At 47.4% G+C, this 22,723-nt stretch overlaps 2 protein-coding genes across 3 annotated transcripts; both read right to left on the bottom strand.

Annotated features, from left to right (window-relative positions):
* Nucleotides 1–6,617: 6,617 nt before the first annotated feature.
* On the bottom strand, nucleotides 6,618–11,073 carry LOC117587902 (protein obstructor-E). 2 transcript variants are annotated; one of them, XM_034278881.1, is made up of 6 exons: nucleotides 11,049–11,073; nucleotides 10,831–10,895; nucleotides 8,238–8,472; nucleotides 8,017–8,135; nucleotides 6,915–7,311; nucleotides 6,618–6,854 (listed from the first exon to the last, which is right to left on the bottom strand). In XM_034278881.1, the coding sequence occupies exons 2-6, from the start codon at nucleotides 10,874–10,876 to the stop codon at nucleotides 6,689–6,691; spliced, it is 963 nt and encodes a 320-aa protein (XP_034134772.1). In that variant the 5' UTR covers nucleotides 10,877–10,895; nucleotides 11,049–11,073; the 3' UTR covers nucleotides 6,618–6,688. The 2 variants fall into 2 exon arrangements, with proteins under 2 accessions (XP_034134772.1, XP_034134771.1); XM_034278880.1 differs by having other exon boundaries at nucleotides 11,023–11,073.
* A 2,055-nt stretch (nucleotides 11,074–13,128) lies between these two features.
* On the bottom strand, nucleotides 13,129–15,785 carry LOC117587654. The gene has a single exon (XM_034278544.1). The coding sequence runs from the start codon at nucleotides 15,751–15,753 to the stop codon at nucleotides 13,405–13,407; it is 2,349 nt and encodes a 782-aa protein (XP_034134435.1). The 5' UTR covers nucleotides 15,754–15,785; the 3' UTR covers nucleotides 13,129–13,404.
* Between the last annotated feature and the right edge of the window lie 6,938 nt (nucleotides 15,786–22,723).

Here is a 22,723-nt window from a genome sequence, read left to right on the forward strand (position 1 = left end):
CATTAAGCTTGAGTCGCTTGAGTTGCTCCAAGATGCAAACTAATCAACATAAATTGCATTGGGATGAGCCGAGGGGTGGGACCCGGCAGCTAATTGCAATGGGAGATGTCAGATGCAAAGAGTTCAACAGCAAAGCTCAAAGCAACACTCGAGGGCTGTATGCCTGAATTCAATTCAAATTAAATTCAAGCCATATTAGCCCTGTATCCCAAATTGAACTAATAAACTCTTCAGCAGCACAATGTCTCTCAGTCGAGCACACAGGAGCCACATATAGTAGGAGTAGCTATGGATGCGACACCGCGAAGAAAAAAGCGTTACTCTAGGGCTTGAGCTAGGAGCCGTAGCCACCCAACCGCCAGTCCGCCAGTCCGCCAGCCCGCCCGCCTCGCATATTGTTTGCCCCACCCGCATCCCCAGCAGAGCGCGCTATTTGCCGCGCGGAATATTTTAATTAAAAGCAATTTCTACAATGTCAAACAACGTCAACGCACAACGCAACAGAACAGAGCAGAGCATAAAGTGTTTTTCATAGCCATAAACTGAGGGGGGAAGCGAGAGAGCAAGGTTGCAAGCAGGATGCTGCTGCTGCTGCTGCTGCTGCTGGCTGCCGATGTTTAAGTGTCAACAAGTTGATGATGTAGGTGTCGTTGGCATGTTGGCTGCCACGGCCGTATAGCGTCAAGAACGGCAGCCTTGGTGCAGAGACAAAGGCCAATCAATATGCAAAGCAGTCAATATTTGAAGCGGAGAAAGGTGCTAGGTGCTGGGTGCAGGGAGCTGGTGCCAGTGCAGTGATTATCTGCCACACTTGACGATTGTCGGAGGCGTCGACGGCCCTAAACTGCCATTGTTTGACTATTTGCGAAACAAGGCAGGAAGGCAGCCAGGCAGCCAGGCAGGCAGGGTCAGTCACTGGCAAAGGCTAACGGCTGCAGCTCCCACACACACGAACGAGTGCGGAAGCTTTCGAGTGACAGAGCAGCCAAGTGCAAGGGCTCTGGGAGCTTTTTAGGCATAAACAAGGGCGTCCGGAGGAGTCTGCACTTACCATGCCAACGACATTGTCTGAATGGGGAGTGACTCCTGGCAGCAGACACAAATGCAATCAATTCTTACAACTATTGTTGTGCACGTGTGTGGGTGTGTGTGGGTGTGTGTGGGTGTGTTCGTGTGTGCCAGACACTCAAAACAATCAGGGCTCAAAAACAGCATGAATGATGTGCCAGATGACGACGCATGCAGTGTGCTCCTGTACCTGTCCCTGTCCTCACTCCACTCTACTTATATCCTTCCGTTTCCACTTCCACTTCCACTCCAGGTTCAGGTTGCACTTTTTGCCAGCACTTAAGCGCCTTTAAATATGCAGCACAGTCAAGCGTAGACACTCTCTCGACCAAGTTTGTTGTTAGCACAGATTGCTGCTGCATAGTTTAAGCTGCCGCGCTGTCTCCAAGCGCCTGACGAGCGCCTGTGAGGACGTCTTCGTGTCCCATAGCAGCTTGGACTGCGACACCTTAAAGACTTATGCTCGTGTCTTTAGGAAAAACAAAATAATAAAATTTGGTAAGCCAAACCCCGTCGACATTGGCTTGGAAGTGCAATTGGAAATTTCCATTTTCTATGCGATTTTATTATGAGATAACTAACGAAATGCCTTTGCTCAATTCGCCGCTCGCTTATCTCAATCGAAAGAACAAAAAGGAAACTTTTTCGGAATATCCGAGTATCCCATCTAGTAGAGTAGGTGTGTATTGATTTCTGCGCTGTTTTAAATTAAGCTGCAAAAGCGCAAAAGGACACAGAGGGACAGAAAGAGAGAGAGAGATAGGAAGAGAGCGGAGGCTCAGCATTGTGGCGAAAAGCAATAGTGCCAACGGCAGAGACAGTGGGGCAACAGCAATCACTGACCGCATACATTTTTTAAATGCTCCCACAAGAATTCGACAGAATTTATATTTTGTTTGGAAATTGTTTCCCCAGTTTCGACTAGTGTATGAGGTTGTTTAAAGTTGTGGCTGCGCAAAAGTTTGCAATTGCAGAGAACTTTATGTTTGGTTTAGGTGAAAATAACATGCATAATATGTTTAAATAATGTATAGAATATATGGAATACATAAAATATTTCGGATTAAAATTTTAAACGGTTCATTTTCTATGTCGTACAATTAGCAGAATTCCAAAGCAAGCTTTTAACCAACGATTGTACTGAGAGCATTGAAAACCATTCCTCTCAGACTCTCATTGTCTGCAGCTTGCAGCTCTATCTCCATCTCTCTCTCTACCCAACCAGCCTGCTGAAGAGCCTCACGCTCGCACGGTGATCTCTTGTTACCGTTTCTCTTTTGATCTGTGCTTGAGCATCAGCGCTCTGCCTGCGCTCGCTCTCTTTAACACTTACGTAAGCGCAGCTATGAGAAAGAGAGTGCACAAGCACCGTCTTGTGCATAGCGATGCATCGTGCTGGTATAAGCAGTGGACAATAACAAACGGTAAAGTGCAAAGAAGACAAAGAAATAAACAGTGCAAGAACAGCAAGCACTAATCAAGAATACACTGCACACAATATTAAGAACCGACATAGTATGTACATTTAAGTGAAAACTAATATCTTTAGTTAAACTGAAAGGCAGCATATTGCTATTGAGCATTTTACCTTTGAAGGATAGCTCGTATTATTTAATCCGCTTAAAACGGATCAGCTCCCGGGCCAGAGGCCAGGCCTCACAGATACTTTATCATCGTGGCTCTTATTGCTAATCCCCAAAATGTACATCAAATTAAAAATGCGGCTTGCCCGCTAACCGCCTTCATCATTAAATGACTGCACAAGTCCCTAAGCTAAAATTTCATAAATTACAAGCATGGCCACGCCCACAATTTGACCACAGCAGTGCCTCTCTCGCTCTCTAACTGTACATGGCTCGTACGGTTTGTTGCTCATATGCTAATTGCAATGGGCATGTTTGTTGTTGGCTTGGCGGGGACCACAGGGCGCGCACACAGTCGAGTTAATTTCATTGCTGAGTTGTGACTCAAGGGCAATATTAACATGGAAATTATGAACATGCCGGGGCAATGAAAAGTGACAGCCGCCTAAAAAAACTACAACACACAGGCCACTAAAAACAAATTGCAAATGGCCAGCCAGAGAGAGAGAGAGAGAGAGAGAGAAAGAGAGAAGGCAACCAGAGCCAGGGTCCGATCCGTTCCGTTCCGTTCCGGATGCGGCCGCAGTGCACACGCCCCAAGCTTAGACCCAGCACACAAAAACAAAGAAATTCATTTCTATGAAACACAAAAATGTTTAGGATGTTGAGCTGAGCATCCATCGACCAACGAACTGGACCCCCGTGCAGAAAGAGAAGAGAGCACAAATACGGGAACGTGTGGCAGAGACGACTAAAAATTTCGCCGCAGCGGTGCACTCTGTGTGCAGTGACCAGCCCGTTGACACTCCGGGGTTATGGCGCTGCGGCTGGCTGGGGTTCCAGTTGTCAACTGGTATCGCTTGAATTGCATATTTTGCGGTGCTTAAACAACGAAAACAATGCCGACCGACCCCCAAGCCCCCATCCCGAGCTGCTTCGAAGCGACACCAACAAAAAAGCATAGCATAAAGTGGTGCAATTTTATATATTGCCTGGCTCTCTCGCTCTCTATGATTTATGCCATCATCATAATAAATTCATATGATTTATATGGGTATGCCTAAGGCGAGCCAACCAACACAGCTCTCGGTGGCTGTACTAGTTACCAGTCGGCAGTTCAAATTGCTTTTTCGCATTAATTGTAATCCAGAGGATGCCTATGCCATAACGCACACGCACTGCTGGCTCGTGCCTGTGGCTGCTTTGGGTGTAAGTTTTGGCAAATTCATAACTCTTGACAGTTTTGGGTTGGCATTTGGAGGTCCATTTTGACAGCTTTTAAAGTTGGCACAACATGGCAGGCCGACTGCTGGGAGTAGCAAAAAGGCGTCTGAAATGTCTCCATGGTCCCCATGGTCCCCATGGAATTTCCATCTAGGTGCCACCTGCAATTGGCTTTCGTTGAGGCGCGAGCATTGATTTTCCTGCGGCTCTTCCCACTGCCAAAACTTTAGCCTGCCTCTGAAATGCAAGGGATGTACGGAGACCGAACTCATGGCTTTCATCAAATTGAAAACTGGCCAAGACCCCAAAACTTTTGCACCAAATTGGATGTCAAGCTGATTCAGACCTTTCCCTTGCCTTTCTCCCTTCCCTTCCCGTCTGTCTGCCTGTCTGTCTGTCTGCCAGTTGCGGCTGTGTGGCTGTATCTGACGCCGCAATTATGAATATGCAAATTCCTAGACAAGATGCGTCAGGTGTGACGTCAAAGACGTTTAGTTTATTAAACTTAAGGCTGCCCAGAAGAGTGTGCAACACTTAATTAGCAAACTAAATGCTCAGGCAGGCCAAAAGTTTAATGAACTTAGCAGGATGCGGAAGGAAGGAAGATGAGGGCTCAACATGCGTACAATAACTGAAATCAAAGGGAGGACCCGCACCCGAGCAGTAGCCGACCCTCAGGCGCTGTCTGCACAAATTAGCCAGCACAAGGCGCAAAAAGGATATACGAAAGTGGTCAACAATTACACTAGACTGGCGGGGTGGAGAGCAGAAAGCAGAAAGCAGCAAGGGACCCAGGCAAAGGCCCCAAGAATAAGCGGCAAACGACCTCAATGAATGACATTTAATTATTTCATCAAGAAAGCAAATAGCCCAAGGGCCAAACAATCAACTTTTTCCCGGAGCATCGTTTCTCTTTTTTGGCTAATAATGAGCAGCAGCCAAACAAGTGGGCAGCAACCAGGAGGCCCAGACTTGCTTTATTGTTGCCCATTTGCGACCTTCAAACTTTGGTAACCAAAGCCCAACACTTTCCCCCATCAAATAATCAGACACGCGAGTACTCCGTGTGGCAATGGAGAGACAATGAGGAGTGCATCCTCAATCAAGAGTGAGGAATTGTGATTCCCGCTGCCTTAGGGGCCGAGCCCTTGACTATTTGAGCAGTCAACGAGCCCCTGACAACATCGCCGCTGCTGCTGCTGCTGCTGGTTGCTCCCTGCCAGTGACAATTACGCAAATTGTTGTTGTCTTTATGTAAACACTTGTTTATGTCAAATTTGACATTTGATACGAACGCATGCTGGCCAGCAAGCAGTCTCCCATCCAGCAAGGACATGGCTGAGGGCTCTAGCAGGAGAGCTGCAGAGTCGCGGCGCAATATGTCAAGCGGCAGGTGAACTTTGGACATGTCCATGTTACACTTGATTAAGTAGGCGCTGAGTTCGACGAAATGCTTTTTAGATGGACCTGGACCCGGCCCTGGAGGACACCCTCAGGCAGCGCTTGTTGTGGTGGATGGGGGCTTGGGGTCCATTGTCGAGTTGACATGAAGCAAACGACACGTCGTGGGGCAGCGGAGGTTACAGGACGTGCCAAATTATTGACAGCAGGGCGAGCTTGGTGTATGCTGTCAGGGCTTCCATGTGTGTGTTGGTTGATTAATTAGAGCCAGATGCTCCGGAGGCATTTTCGCTGGTTGCTGGGGGAGACTGCTGTGTGGCTGTGGCTGTGGCTGTCCGTGTCACGTGGAATTGCGTCATAAGTCGCCGCTAGATGGGTCCTGGCTGTGGCTCATAAGCACCAAAAAAAAAGAAAAGAAATCAAAGGGAAGGACTGAGCATATCCAGACTCTATTCAATTTGTCTGGCAAGCAATGAAGCATCCTTTAGTACCAACTTCAGGCCGGACTTCAGTGCCATTGCAGCCGCCGTTCTCCTTGGCTGCATCTAGTTCCCAGAGCCGAGCCTTACCGACGTAATCAGTTGCCAATCGAATCAATAAATAAATAAATACATTTAAGCAAATGTTTCAAGCATTGCCAAGTAAACTGTCATCCCTTTTGCTGGCAGGGTGGGGACTTTACTTGAGTGCTTAAACAATAAGATTCAACCCCCCGATCAATCCCTCTTTCTTGGATTGTCCCTTTTCCCATTGCAATGGCCACTGTAAATCTCGCCTTTCAACTGCTCAGCTCACAATTTTCACAATGCAATTTCAATGCGTTTTATCGAATGCTTCTTGTCTGCCAAACGTCATACACATGTTCCATGTGCCACACACACACACAGCTCTGTAAGTGTTTGTTTGTGTGTGTGTGCGGGTATCTGTGTCGAGTTGTTGCCATTTTGTTGCATACTTTTGTGCACGCTCATCGGCAAATTGAATTTATGCGCTGCAGGGCATTGGAAAAACTGCCAGCGAGGAGTCGTTGCAGGGCAGGGACAAGCATTGATTCCGTCATGTCAGTGCAAGGGCGGAGGACTGGCCTGGAGAGTGCTCCGGATTGTGCACACTGTATGCGCATAAAGTCCTGTCGTTCTGGCACCCCATCAAGTTCTTCTCACACACAAGTTCCGCTGCATATTACATTTGGCTCAGCGGCGGGGGGAAGGGGCTAATTCTGCAGCGCTATCTGCGGATTGTTGCCTATTGGCATTCACTCTCATTGAAGACTGCCAAGTGGCTCGGTAAATCAGTTGGATTAGGGCTAAAACAGACAGCCGCCAGCCACACCACACATCATTAATTACAACTCCTACAGGCTTTTAATTTTGCAGTTCTGTTTCGAACACTAAATACTAAACAGTCGATGCTTAGACCTCCTCCTCCTGCTGCTCTTCTTTGACCACCTTGGGCGTGGGCTTGCGCCTGGATGGGCCACGAACACGGGGCGGCCGCTTGGTTGTTGTGGACTTGGGTTTCGGGTTCTCCAGCTCATCGAGCTCGGCATCAGTCAGGCGATCCTTGTACCAGTCAGCGCTATGGGAAATAAATACATGAGATAAGAAATAAAATGAGCAAGTTTAGGGCCAATCCTACCAATCGGGAACCTTGCGCGCCCAGTCACAGTTTTTGGAATCCTCATCGAAGACCTGGCCGAGCTTGCAGCCATTGCGCCGCGGCAGGTCTCCATTGACGCACACATAGAAGAACTGACAGTCGTCGGGATCGGCGTAGCGGGGATGGGTCACGGCAATGCTCTCGTTCACCTTGGGACACGTAAACTCAAAGATATCCTCCGACTTGCAGCCGGTGACGCCCACTTCATCGGGCCACGTGCAGATGCCAGTCTTGGGATTGAAAACCAGCCCCTGCGGGCAGGTAATCATGTTGAACTTGCCATCGACGCAGAAGTAGAACTTGTCACAAATGCCGGGTTTCTCGTGGCCAAAGTATCCGTTCTTCCGAGGGCAGTGCTGAGACGATTGGGGCGTTTCTGTGGGCGGGTAGGAAATTCATTTCAAGAACTTTAAAGCAAAACAAAGCCTTTCCCCTCATCGAGCCTTTGCCATGGAAGCCTTTTCTTTCTATTCACATATCAAATACTTAGCATCGGCATTCTATTCATCAAGAGACAGGGTGCTAAATTGATTTAAAAACTAAGCAAAGTTCATATTTAATATGCTTAAAATTGTGCGTTAAAGCATTCCCCTTCTACGCCGAACTTTGCCACCCATGGATACGGGCGAGTAAAACTTGAATAAAGAATTTCGTGGAAAAGTTTCAAGGATGCTCAGGTCTACACGTGGCCAAATGTCAAAGACCTTTTGCTGCTTTATGCTTTAAGCTACGGGATGAAAATTGGGGATGGTTTGGGCTTAAAAATTCGCTCGCATCGGGCAAATAATAAAATCACGAATAAAACAAAGACTTGAGATTCGAGCCTCTCGCGACCAAAGACCTATTGACGACAACAATTTAGGTTAACCGCCTCGCATGCCGTTTGCATAATAAATAAGTTAACAAACCAAAAGTGGAAAAAAACGCAGCCAGAAGTAACGAGCAAATAAGTGCGGGCACGCAGCGTGTTTATGGTTTGATTTTGGCCAGAACGAAGAGTGCGGCAGGGGCACCGCAGGGGGGCTTAATGTGGGGGGCACATGGCGGGTGAGATTTGGGTTTACAAATAAGGAAGACTCACGTAGCTTGGACCGTTTGCTGCAATCAATGTTGTAGGGCAGGTCGCACTTCTCCTCGATGGGCGTGTAGTCATTGAAGACCATGCCGTCGGCACAGAGCCGTTCCGTGGGCACACCATCGCTGCGTGGAAGATGTGCAAGGAACGAACAGTCAATCAAACATTACATCCCCAAACCCATCCCCAATCAACTTCCATTCGACAACTGACAAGTTGACACTTACAGACAGGCGTAGTATTTGTCACACTGCTTGCTGTCCGGATAGAAGCCATTTGCCTCCGGGCACTCCTCGCTGGGCTCGTACTCGACCGCCTCCTGCTTGCGCTTGGGCACCACAGCCGCCTCCCCCACGGGGTCGCGATCGCGAGGTGGAAAGTGTCGCTGCGATGGCGGATGACCCGCACCAATGCGGAATTGTCCACGGTACTTGGCCTGCTGTCCGATCGTTGTTTGGACGACTGCAAAGAGAGGCGAGAGGCGAGAGACCGGTTAGGCTTACCAAATGTTTGGCTCAGTGTGGATTTGTTATTTTTTGTTGTTTAAGCGCAAGAAACCAGTTTGAAACGACTCAAAATACATATGCAGAAATATGTACAAACATACATTTATGCATACATTTTATGTACATGTGTATGCATATGAGTTAGCGCTTGCTCCGTTGGCTTTTTGCGCTTTGTTGGCCAATATTGCGACATTGCGACCTTAAAAGTGAAAGTCCCTTGTAGACAGCTGTTTTCAAGCCGCATCAGCTGTTGGCCTTGAACCCAAGACAGCGCTCAATCAGCGGTAAAATGTTTCAATGTTTCAGCCATGCACTTCCGACAACAACTGCAAGGAGCCGGGAGCACTGCTCAAGGTAAACCACTCCAATCAGGCTTGGCGTAAACTGAGTTCGAGAAACACGTAAAAGAAACCACCACGTTGCCTGATGCTGACGTTGCGCTGCCTGACATTCGATTAAACGTTAATAAAGAAACAATTCCACACAGCAATTAGTGCGTGAAGTGCCAGCCAGGCAACATTTAAGCCAGGCAGGCAGCAGCAGCAACAACTAAAACAAGAACCTCGCCACGACAGCAACAACAACAACAACAAGAAGAACGACAGAAAATGCCAAAGTCGACGCCGACGGCGTTGGTGTCGCTCGCTGCTCATGCCGCTGCAGCTGTCGCTGCTTGTCATTGAAACATGTTTCGTACACGGGACGGGCAACAAAAAAAGAAACAGGAAAAAGTACCAAAAGCTTTCAAAGTTGAGCTGCCTAATACTCTATTAAATGCGCACAAAGTGATAGCTCGGGAAATTCCTGCAGCCACGAGCAAGACTTAAAAAAGTTGCTGCTAATTTATAATTTTGTTCCTTTTAAAATTTCATTGAAACTGTGACCCTGGCCAAGGGCATTTCCTTTTCGGTTTGGCGCTCATATGAAGTTGATCTCCCTTTTTGTGGTACTCTTTTTTTTTGGCTGCAGATGAGTGTGTCGCAGAGCGTGGCCTATGCGGTTTGAGTTGCTGACTTGGACCCGGCCCCGGCACTGACAGCCGCTCCGACAGTTTGTCAACAAGTTTGTCATAGAGTCAGGCGGAGCCCGTTGCCAGCCCCGTTTGACTTGGTTTCCAGTCCGGTTAAACTAGATTAATTGAGTGCCTATGCCTGTGCCCGTGCCTGTGCCCGGGTTTTGGGCCCTCTCTGAACTTTTTCTGTGCTCCGTTTTCTTTCGGCAATTGAATTCAAGTCACACACACACGTTGTGGGTGTTGAAGCGCTGTGCATGTCGCACGCGTGTTGAGTTCATTGAACAATAAAAAGATTAAAAATAAACAGTTTGAAGATGGTTTTTTTTCAAGTCATTCATTGAACACACCTTCGGGCTGAGCTTACAAAATTGTGCAATTGAATGTTAAAATATTTTAGGATAAAAATTTCAACACCAACCCGAAACTAAATAAATTATAAACTCTTTGCATACATGAGCTTCAATTAAATTAAAACTTTTCCATTGTTTCGTCGCAGTTTTCGCTGCACGACAGGCGTTTTTCCAGAGTACAGATTTAATTTATGCCATTTCCCGTATGAGTGTGCCGCAGATCCGAGAATTGCAATACATTCAATTATGAGCTGCCACTATTTTCAATATTTCTCATGGCCATTTTAATGTAATTACAAAATTCGGCTTACGCCCACGCACACACACGTGCAACAGTTGCTTGCACATCAATTTGTTAACAATATGAAATTTGAATGCTCTGCATAGTTGGGGGGCATTACGGGGGAGACAAACAAACTTTTAATGAGCTTTCACACAATAAGCGAGCATACAATTGCACGAATTTCGTATTGCATTTTTGGGTGCGGCCTTGACAACTAACCGAATGCTATGCAAATTGACAACTACAACAAGTGTCGGACACGGAGCAGGGCTTTTGTCTCTTTACACGTGTATTGCTGCCATCGAAATCAGACACACAAATTGACATGGTTCGAGTGCAGATATAAACATAAACAAGAGCTAACAGCAAACAAATAATTTTAACCACAAAATGTCCAGCTTAGATGGTGGCACGGAAGAGTTTTTCAAATGTCTGGCTTGGTCCATTCAACATTTGCATATTGTTCCATTTGCTGGTGGATTGTTTATTTGCTTTCGGTTTCAACAATTAGACGGCGATTGTGTGTGGGATTGTGTGTTTGTGTGCAGAGCATTAAAGTCAGAATAAATTATGGAAAAATGTATTGGTGAATGGGAAGCATACTGTGTTAACGACGTATTATTAATTGGGAAATGCAATTAAGTGCTTTTTTTTGTTCAGACTTACCCACAGCCAAAGAGAGCGCAAATATGCAAATTTTCAAAAGCGCCATTTTATTAGCCAACGTAAACCTGCACGGACAGATAGTTTAATTTATAAACTCCAATTAAAATTCCTTCAGACACTTTAAAAACGCATTTGATGCAATGCGAAAGCCTTTTCCATGAAATTCACTTTTTGCACTCCTTTCCAGTTTACCTCGTCCGCTGTCGGACTGCACTCACCAAGCTTTGGGCCCACTTGGAGCTTGAAAGCGGATTTAAGCCAATCTTTTATTGTTTATTAAAACCCGTTATCGTGAACATACATTGAGTGCAAAGAAGGAGCTCAAGCTGCGTTCGACTTGAGTGATTTCGGGATTTGCATGGGAAAAATACTCAATACCAAAACGCAATTACGAGCCAGAGAGAGCGAGCAAGAGAGAGCGTGCTCGTGAGAGTATCTCTGTTAATGCGCTGTTAAGTGCGGCTCAGCAAAGCTTTTTTCGCTCACTGCCGATCGAAAGCCGTTCTCTTTATTTCATTTCCAAGAAAAGTTCAACTTAAAGAGAATCATTTAAAAATGTAGCATGTGAAATGCAAATGAAACAAACTCCGAGCTTGCGCTTGAAAACATTTATGTGAAAGCAAACTGAACCATGTGCCACTAACATCAACAATTCCAATAAGCTGTAAACAAATGGGGAGCAGCTCCCCAAAGAAAAGCAGCAACACAAATATCCCACCAAAAGCAACAACAAATTTTCAGTCGCAAACGGAGCTACCCAGGAGAGATTTTACAAAGTTGTAACGGGCCCATCCACTTGCGAGCAGAGCCGGAATGGGGAAATTTGTCAAAAAGAAGACAGGACGTGCTCCATCGATGATTTGCATTTTGGAAATTAACCAAAAAATATGACAAAATGCCGCACACAAGGGATCTCTGCAGGTGGCTCCAACTACGTTTGCTGCATCATTGTGCAGGCACAAAACACATTTAACTTGTCAAAGCTTTCGGCACACACACACACACAGACACACACTACTTGGGGCACGACCTTCCCGGAGCTCGCTCGTTTTCCAGCTCCTTGGTTTTCATTTGCCTGTCATTTGGTGTGCAATAATTGTGACAAATTGTTCTTTTCTCCGTCCGCCCCAACCAAAAGTAAGGGAAGCTTTATATGTAAATGGCATAATTAAGTGGAATGGCATAAATAAGGATAGTTGGTGCTTAAAGAAAATGATGCGTGCAAATGGAACAAGGCATAATCCAGCGTAAAAGTCGCAAAAAATTGTATGCTTCGGGATGTTTAAACTCTAAAATATGCTTTATAAAGAGTGCAAAATGGAGTGGAATTAGCCACGATTACACACACAATGGAAAATTAAAACGTTGCGCTTGCAGAATTCCGTTTTTGTCCTTCCAGGTTCCAGTGCTCAGGGGTGGAGCTATTTCAATGACACCCGCTTCAATGCTTCAGCTTATGCCCTGGCTGTGGCTGCCTTTCTCTCTCTCTCTTTGAGTCTTGCCAACTGCTGACTGCGGTCGAACCAAACTTTACCCAAAAGCTAATCATAATTTCTTGCTGATAGTTCGGACAAGTCCTTGTGCACGCCCCGCCACAGCTTGCACTTTTTTATCTATCCTCCCGCGTTATTATTATTTTCAATTTCTGGGCAACCGCAGCGCCCTAAGCGCCACGTTATTGTCGTATAATTGAATATAATGGCAACTGGCACTGCTCTCCAGGGAGTACTATTCAATAGCTGTGTTAGCCCTCGGCTATCGCGACAGTCTTCCGCTGTGTCCGCAACAATGCGTTTCCCCTGGGGGAAACTGCTCACTCACTGCTCCTCGCATCAAAGTTACAGCTGCAAAGTGTTTCTGCAAATATGCAGGTTACATCTGTCTGATGCATTCTTTCTTTGTTGTTGTACTGCTGTTAAGCCCTGGCAGATTTTCACTTAAATCGAATTGCCGCAAAGTATCCAATGATTTATATCATAATCCTGTCACATGCTTTACTGATTCAATACATAAACTCCAGGGGGGGGGGGGGGGGGGGGGGGGGGGGGGGACCTGGGGGCAAGCCACCAACGCCACAGACCCTGCACGGTCCGCGTCATATTCCTGTCAGCGAGTCGATTTTGAATTGTCAGTAGCATGCCACACACGTGTCACGTGCATCATTGGAGTCGCTATGGCACGGCAGCTGTTGTTGATTTCCCTTTTCCCTTTTTACATTCTTAATTAATGAGCAGCGTGCCCCGCAGTGCACTGGTAACTGCGAGATAGCTGAAAATCTGAAACTAAGCCTCTGTTTTGTCATGTTTGGAGCTGTGTGCAGGGCATCAGCATTTATAATTGGGATTATGCATTGTTTGGTTTACATAAGTAGGCGACTGCGCAATTTAAATGACAATTTTCCATTGGAAAACACTTTCAATGAACAATGGACAGCAGCAGTGACGACGACGTGGTTGGGCGGTTGGTCCCGCCACTAATCAGATCATGAGATAATGCCAGTCCACCCTTCAGTGCAGTGCAGTGGCCCGGGAGGGCACTGTGGAGCAAGTGCTCCACACTGTCCTCTCGGACCACTCATAGCTGACGTCGGCGCTCACGACTCTGCCTGTGCAGCAGCATGTCACGATAGTCCCGCGATTGCCACACATGATGACGCTTCAGATCAGCTTCATTAGCTGGCATGTAGGCAAAGAACGTGTCCCCAATGTGGCCACCCAGATGGGAGTCACCGCGCAGTGCCAGCCACGTCAGACGCGTTTCCTCCAGCGCCAACTGATTCAGCTTCCCGTAATACTCGCTCTTCGTTTGCTTGGCCTCGCACATGAGCGCCTTTTTGTGGGCATAGCTGACCAATTCGTGGTTGGTGGGAATTTTGCCATTCATCAACCGCTTCTGGCGTGCCGCTTCCTTCTGTTGGATCTTTTCGATCAGTTGGCACGAGGACTTCGCCAAGTCTTGCATCTCCTGGCGTGTGTAGCGCTTGCCATAACGATTCGACACCCAATCTATCAGCATGGGCAGCCTGTGTGCATTGGGAAATGTTGCCAGCACATAATTGGGATTTGTTTTCATCAGCTTCAGCGCTGACTTAAGCAGTTCCTCGATCTGTTGTCTGTCATTCGGATCAATGAGCTTCACTTGCTCAAGCTCCACTTGCTGATCTCCGCCAGCTGCCACTGAAGTTTCCTTTTGGGACACTTTTTCCTTAAATAGTCCCATGGCGCAGTTGGCGGCTGCTTGGAGCACAGCTTTCGGGGACCATTCGTGCTCTTTCTGGGTCCTTGGACTCTCATCGCTGCTGCAGCTGCTGTTTAGGGCGGCAATGAAAAGTTTCTTAATTAGCGGCTGCTTGTCCTCCAGATCGATGGGAAAGTCATCCGAATGCGGCTGCACATCCTGCACGTCATGCAGTGCTGCCAGATTAAATATCTTAAGGTAATCAAACCCCAAACCATGATTGTTCCTTGTGGTAAAACAGTCTGGCTCGGGGTAAACCTTCCCCTTAAGCGGACACTCCAGAGTACGACTGCAGGGAGGAATGAGTTCGCTCAAATTTTTAAAGTCTGAGCTGAGAACCTTGGAACCTTCTTGGGTTTGCCGCGTTCTTCTCTTGCTAAGCCTGGACGTCTTACGGGTCTTTCTTCTGTGCGAGTGTTTGTGCCCTTTGCTGGATTTAATTACTAACTCATTACCGTCCAACAGTTGGCAGTCTCCAGCACCACATTGGCTGATGGGATGGTCCGCACCGCCTTGCAGCTCCACCACTTTAACCAGTCCTTCGCCCTGGGGCAGCGGATGTGCAATTGGATTCAAATCAGATCCCAAAAGTAGCGACAAATTGGCCTTATCGGCTCTCTTCATATGAGGCGTGACAACGAGTTGAGTGCACAGCTGACACGATCCGTTCAGCCTCCCATTGCGGATTTTTGCCACTTCTATAAGCTTTCGCCTCGAGAAGTGTCGAATCTTGTCAGCTGCGCACTCGATTTCCTTTTCCAGTTGTTGGATGACCCGCTTGCGGGATGCCTTCAGGTCGGAGCCGGAGACGTCGAGTAGGGACAGATATCTCTGGAAAACTGCCTCGGACATCTCCTCCTGCCTTTTTGTCGCTGCCTCCCTGACTAAACGATGGGTGTGACACAGGGACTCCTCCGCCCTCTCAATGGGTTCCAAAATCAGGCGATTGAGCTCATCCGAAAGCAGTTTCTTGACCACCCTCTTGGCGGGTGACAGCTGGTAATGTGAGAACCAACGTGAAGTCTCCTCTGGCACTTCGTACATCCCATTGTATGTGGCGTATTCGGGAAATTGCAGCTTGCCATCGGGCGGTCCCAAGTGTCTCTTCTGCAGCGGCTTCGGCAGCTGCTTTGGCCGCGGCAGTGGAGCAAAATATGGATTCAAATATCCACTGCCTTTGGGCTTAGGCTGTGCCACCTGTGCCACCTGTGCCACCTGTGCCACCTGTGCCGATTCGTGCTTTATTGTCGCACATCCCGCGGGTCGCTGCACCTTCTTAGAGTGCGTAGCCGGTGGCAGCAATCGATCCAACTCCCGCAACGTGGCCGGCATGTCCAGATGGGCAATGGCCGAGAGCAGCAGCTGCTCGTTTACCGTGAAATTTGTGGGGCCGTCCTCAGAGATCGGCTTGTACTCGGCCTCCCACAGGAAGTACAGGAAGGCCAGCTCGCTGCCATGGCTGATTTTCATGATAGTCTTGATGCGGCAAGACGACACCATGGGCCGCAGACCCAAGCTGTTCATGCAGCCTGACACGCGATACGTGGACTCCTGTTCCGTGTCGTCGCGCAGGGCGCGGAAGAGCCTGTCGCAGGCACCGATCTGATCCCGCGACAAGCCACGCAGCCACTTGACACTTTGACTCTCTGCAAATGTTCCCAGCCCGGCTTCAGCGGCTTCAGGCATATCCCTTTTTTTTTCTTTGTAAATTGTTCACTTGAAATTTAGTTGTAAGAGTACTTACTCACATATTGCTTTTGGGAATTTGTTGTACCTGATTTAGCTCTATTTCCGGGCATCTCCTTTGCTGCACTCAAGAGTCAATCCTTGGGGATTGAAGCCAATGTTAATTGCTGTCATGGAAGTTGTGCAAAAGCAAATCAAGAGCCTTTTACGTTTTAAAACGAAATCTAATTCAATTAAGCAGCTTAACTGGCCGCAGCACAATGAAATAACCGCAAAGCGAAAGGACAAGGAGAAAGCAGACGCTGGGCACAGGATATAACTTGACTCGACTCTGGGCTAAGCAAGCGAGCGAGCGACTGCCATGCGGCTACATGATTGCATTTGGTTGTCGTTTGTAATTGCCTGTACTTAAAAACTCATCAGACACAACGACAATGCGGCAAATGGTTGGGAGCCTGCACTGCCATCAGCAGCAGCCACCATCGCCCTCAACCAGGCCAACAGAGTTAAGGACAGTTTTATCAACTGCAGGACAAATATTGTTGCATACCCCCAGGAGTTGGGCCCTAGACCAAGCCCGAGCCAGTTGCTTGTTTTGTGTAGCGTTGTTTAGTTTTGTTAGCACTTTATGCAAAATGGCGACTGTTTCGATGTTTGTCTTGCAGTGCGACAACAAGTGGGCCAGCACTGATATCCCTTGCCACAAGCCCCTACATCAGGGTACCCTCTGATGGCGCATGGCAAAAGTATTTAATCAACACCCAGTGTGGCATTTGAAGTACATTCAAAATGAGTTTAAATTGCTCTTTACCGCTCAAATGCCAGCTCTCGTGGCAATTAGTCGCATTGTGGTGCGAAGTCTGAGTTATGCTTTCAGCGTACAGTTTGCATACAAATAAGACGGGCGACAAAAACTTTGCCAATGCCCCCGCCCCTGATGAAGTTACAACATCTGCGGCATGGAACGCATTTTGCATTTTTAATGGAGTCTCAATCTATGCAATTATGAAATTTAATGTGCACACAGTTTTGAGCAGTTTCATCCACAGACAGGTAACTGCTTCAGCACGTCCTTGCCACCGGTCCAGAGCAGTTTGAGTTTCGCTCATCAGAGTTGGAGGTTGCTTGAGTCTACCAACAGCAGCCTTTCTGCTGCTGATTGGAAACCGTATCAGTTGTTGCCATTTTATTTGCGCATAAATAAAGGATCTGGCCAGCCACAATGTTGCCCAACTTCGACCACAGGTGGGGGACAGCGGCGGACAGGGCCAATCATATAAAACTTCACAGAGGATTCTGGGGCTCTGTCAACTTTGCTCACCGCAGCAATCCTCCAATGTGCACTGCACAAGGCAAAGGCTGGTTGCTGGTTGCTGGTTGCTTGTTGGTGGACCTAATGGACGATGACTAGACCGACTGGGACCAGCGCCTGGAACTATGCTTTGAACTTAATTAGCTGCACATTACGAATTTTTACTGCCAGAGTCGGTTGCTGCAGTCAGTCCTTGCCACTTCCTCTGGCCATTTTACGGCAGGACTAATTCTTGTTTTCGACAACGACGCCAACAGCAGCAAGGGGTTGTAGCAGCCACCCCCCTCGCCGCCTTACACATGAAAAGAAAAGGGGGAAGGAAGGAAGCGAGGAAGCGAGGAAGCGAGGCAGGGGGCTGGGGGCTGGGGGGCTGCAGGTAGGAAATGTCATACCACGGGCTGCACAGGCTGCGCGTCCTCGACGCCAAAGGAAATGTTACTCAGATTAAATGCACTGCACCGACCATGGCGATGGGGTCGGTGATATATATACAGAGAGAGGAGGGGGCAGGCGGTCAAGGCGTGATTATGCTGTGACACCCCATGGCCAACTCCTGCTGATTCCACTCCAGTGGCAGCTCCTGCTCCTGCTGCTGCTCCTGCCCCACAATTTCTGAGGCTTTGTCCGGCGTGTAAAATGAATTTATGCAGCACAAATATTTCCAGCTACATTTTTTCTTCTTTTAGCTGTAATTAAGCAAAAATGCCGAGCGGAATGTTTAAGATTATTAGCAACAAAAAAACGCTTTGGCTCTTGGTTATTTAATGCCGATACAGAGGGGTAACCTGATATGGCTTTATCAAGCAAACGGCCATTGAACACTGGAAACTCAAGTTTATAATTGCCACACTTTGGCATAGAGAGAGAGAGCAGGGAGAACCGTTCTCTTCACTTTTGCGAGCATAAGAGCAGCTCCCCCCCCCCCAGTAAACGATGAACTTGAAGTGGCTGTTAGCAAATACAAAACAGCAAGCAGACAGCACAGGGAATGTAAGCATCTTCGATGGGCAGTTGGGCCCGTTGCCAGTGTGGATATTGGAACAGTGGACCACAGGCAACTACGCTGCAAATGTAGAGAGGAAACCCGAGCGTGCAGCAGTCGAAAAGTTGTCTGAGAATATTCCACAACTCATCATTGCGTTGTGTGGCGCTGGCACAACACACACCTCAGGCACGTGCTGCCGCCCCGCAATTTAAAGGATAAAGGCAGCAACACACAGAAAAAGTGCAACCACACAACAACTGCAAGGAGGAATGGGAGGAAGAAGGCAGCATAAAAGAATGAAGCTTACTGAAGGAAAAAACTATTTGAAGTCGGGTATATCCGTTTAGGAAGCCAACAACTTCCCCTTACATAAGTAGTGGTAAACACACACAAAAACCAACCACACACACTTACGGCTGGAAACACAGAAATACACACGCAAGAAGCAGCAGCGCGCTGTGGGAACGGTAAACGGTGAACGGCGAACGGTGAACGGGGAACGGGGGCGGGGAGTCAAGCTGAGTCGAGAGGCGGCCGTACGCACAGCTTTTTGCCTTTCCCACTCCCCCACGCGCAGAGTCAAAGGAATGTACTTGAGAAGCTTTTCATAGACGTTAAGCCGGAGAGCTGCACTTGTCGTATCCTTCCCGCTGCCTTCCCTTTTCCGCAGCCAACTTGAAGTTTTCATAACAAATAAGAAGGGCTCGATACGTTGAGTAGTCCAAAAGTTAAGCTCAAGCCCGCTCAAAGGCTGCCAGCCAGATAAAATGCAAAGCTCTTGAGCGCTGGGAAACTTAATAAAACATAAAGAAGAAAAAGCTCCGCGCCGCTCCGTAGTTCCATGTCAGCCATGGAATGGCCACCATAATTTCTTAACACATCGCCAAAAAGGGCTAAGCGTACAATAAATAATAAGAAGTAATTTTTTGCACACTACGAACGAAAACTTGGTCTTGAATAATTTGTTAAGAAAACTTTCGGGCCGTGCAGCTACACAAAAAAAATGGGAGTCTCTTTTCATTTTGTTCTGCTAAGATTTTTGATTAAAATATTCATGGGTGGGTGGCCCATAATCCCCCCCCAACCTAGTTCAAGGTGAGCAAACCCAAGTTTCGGGAAATATTTTAATTAATTCTCTGTTAAATGGCAAACTTTCCGGTAGACATTGGGACAATGAAATATGGCTTGCCAGATGCGGGACACATCCTCGGTTTTTGATTTATTTCGAGGGTTAGGGCCACTATGTCCCGATTGAAAGCTCTTCACTATCGCTGGCACAAAGGCCTCATCCAGGGCACGTTCGTGGCGTTGCCCTCGGCTGGAGTGGGGCGCTCATATCGCGACGCATTTATTTCATTGTCGAATCGCACGTTCCAGCAACAGCCACTGGCTGGCTGGCTGGCTGGCTGGCTGGTAAGCAGCATTCAAAGCATTTCGCACCACATATTCCTTTTGACACTCGCTTTAATATTTATGGACTAATGCAGGCATGGACATGGCTCGGAACCCTTTTCTTCCTTTTCTTCCCTCTGCCAGTGGCCGATGCTATGTGGCCACACAGCAGCTTCTTCGCATAAAGTGTCCGGCCCTAGTTTTGTTTCAAGCAATTTAACAGCTTTTGGGTAAAATAACAAGCCCAGCCCAAACATACATGACGACAAACAACAACCAACAAACGGGCAGCAACATTTTGGGAAATGGGCAAAACAAAAAGTGAAGCCAAACAATGCGCCACAAGAGGAGTCCCCACCGTCCACACCACCACCTATGCTGCCAGAACGGAAAAGTGCAAGACTAGAGACAGACCGCGGCAGGGGTATGGTATGGGTACTGCATATTTTTGCAACACAAAATAAACCGCAGCAGCAGCAATTTGTGTCGGTTGTTAGTTTGGAGAGTTGCTTCAATTTACATGGACAGGGCGCACACATGACTAGACAAGCGATCTATGGGGCCATTGGCAACGGACAGTGCCAGTGTGTGTGCCTGCGCCATAACTGAATAAAACCATTTTTAAACAATTACCTTTGGGAGTGCTTTTATGAGCGCGGAAGTTGTCGCAGCAGTCAGAAAAAACCAAAGTAGCAGCCCCTCACAGAACCACAATGTTTGGGTTCCATTAACAACGCTTTAAGGACTCCCCTGCGAGTGTTGGATGTGGTAGGATTTGAATTAGTGTGCTCCAAGTCTCTGGAATAACTCCAAGTCAATATTCGTACATGGAAACTTCCTCTGATTTCCACCGCCCTAGGCGCTCACACACGGCTTGTGCAATGTGCAAACATCAGGAGCAAGTTTTGTGTTGCAGCGGCTAAAAATGTTCAAGGGAATCATAAGTCAGGCCCCGTGGGCAAGACTCACTTGCAGATACGTGAGTTGCATCCACAAACTGATGAACTCCTGGCAGTAGTAGTTCCCATAATTGTGCGACCGAAGCGTTGGTACCTTTATTTGTTGAGTGCTTTTCAAGGTTGTCGCTGCATACCGAAGATCCCCGACAACGCTTTCCACTTACCTCAAAGAAAAACAAATAAATAAATAAGTAAATAAAAAAAGGGATAGACAAAAGAAACACCATTGAACGGCAAATAGACTGCCAGGAGAGCAACATCTATGCCCTGAGGCGAGGTTACGCATGCGTGTCCTAACAGCAGATCCCGCCCACTGCCTGCCCCACCAGACACCAGTCACCAGACACCAGACACCTATCATGCTGAGTGCTGGTAGCGTAGCTGCCACTTCAAACCCTCCAACTTGAATTATGAAATGTGAAAATTGTGTTAAATAAGTAAACAGAGGATGCGTTTGTGCAGCATGCACACACACGGGGCCAGCTCCAGTCTCCGTTTGCCCACAGACACGCTCAAGTCACGTATCCACGAACTGACTTTCACATTTCATGGCAGCCCACCGCCCAACAGAGCAGAAAAAAACCATTTGGGCAACATTCCACCACCCCATTCCCATCCCCAATCAGCCCCACGCTGTACAAGCAGCTGTCCCTTCCAGTCGGAGCCATGCAGCAGTTGCAATATTTGATCTAAAATATGTATGGGTGGCGGAAATTGTTTTTGTGTTAAATGGCGGAAGCAACGGGTTTGTAATTAAAATTTGCTTTAAACTTAATGGAAAGTATTTAATATACAATTGGAATTTCCCTGGCACTCGTGCCCACTGGAGTAACGCTGCTGGCCTTGACAGCGGACGAAATGGAAATGCTGCTCCGGAATGTGGCCAAGCTTCTGATGAAAGAGTATCTGTTCATGCCTTGTTTAACCGAAGTCGCAATGGTTGTATTGTGCGACCCCGACCCTAGCAAATTAAATAGTTGGCCAGCATGGAGGAGTATCTGTTCTGGATAACTTGCACATTTCATTACCTTTCATCTGGTAGGGAGCATGTGAATGGGAGGCCGGAGTCTGGCAAACATTCAATGGCCACCTAAAATATGTAATGAATTTTCTGGACGATTCCAGCTGCATGCAAAATATTCTTTCCGCCTGCAATCCCCAGCCCAGGATCCATCCGTACCCAATAAACCCGTTTTGCATGCGTACAAGTATGTGCATGCCTCAAATAGTTTCCACACATAGGATAGGAATGGGGAGCGAGGCAAGGCCCAGATTGACGCCATGGTGGCCATGGTGCTTATGTATATTTTGGGCCTCCCTCTTTATCATGCTCACTCTCTCTCTTTCTTTCTCGCTCAGTTGGGTCTGTCGAATTTTTTTCTCTTTCCTCCCACCTCCAAAAATTTCGCATGGAAATCTTTGCGCATTTATACGCCAGCCTTAACTGTGCACACTGTCCCGTTATATTGTTGTTGTTGTTGCTGCTGTTTGAGTTTACGTCACGTATTTTTCAGATTTTATCCAGATTGGCATTTCCAATTTCCAATAAGAGTTTCTGAGAATTCTAATATAAGGTGAGGTCAGGGGATCCACTTCCACGATAATCCTCCCATGATTTGCCCAAGTGCGTTGACACTCACTTAACGAGAGAGCAATCATCTAGAATGCCTCACCCCGCCATAATTGCGACACTTGTAACGAGAGAGCATTGTGCGTGGAAGGCTAGCTCTCGCTCTTTTCTTTTTGCTTCTCTCCTTTGATTCGCATATGGTAAGATTTTTTTGCCTAAACTTTTTGCGGCTGCTTCCCTCTTGCAGTAGATTTAACACACTTTTTCACTACAATTTTTTGCACACATGTTTTGCCGCAGCTTTGGCCCCGCATTAGACTAAATACTCTTTTTGCATCTCATTTTTCAACGCCCTTTCCCCCTTTTGCCTTTTCAGCGTTTCCAGGTTGTTTAGCATGCATGAAAAATTTAAGCAACATTTAAATTAGCGCACAAGTTTACGGTGAATTAAAACACGTATGTAGTGTGCAGGTGCACACTCCAAGAAAAAAAGATAAAGAGAGAGAGAGAGAGCGACATCATCTCTCCTCACCTCGGATGGAAACATCGTGGAACGAAGGCGCCATCGAAGTCACGTAGGCTTTTTGAATCATCTTCATCTCTCGGCCTACTGCATGGAATAGTAAGAAAGGGACCGCAATAGATTTGTGGATTTTCTGCAATTTCCTTTTGCACACACACACATGCAGCGCGAGACCTCGTGACAGCACGAACAATTTGTGGGCGACACCACGGACATAACGGAACCTATA

Source organism: Drosophila guanche, unplaced genomic scaffold (genome assembly GCF_900245975.1).
Source record: "Drosophila guanche unplaced genomic scaffold, DGUA_6, whole genome shotgun sequence".
NCBI lineage: Eukaryota > Metazoa > Arthropoda > Insecta > Diptera > Drosophilidae > Drosophila > Drosophila guanche.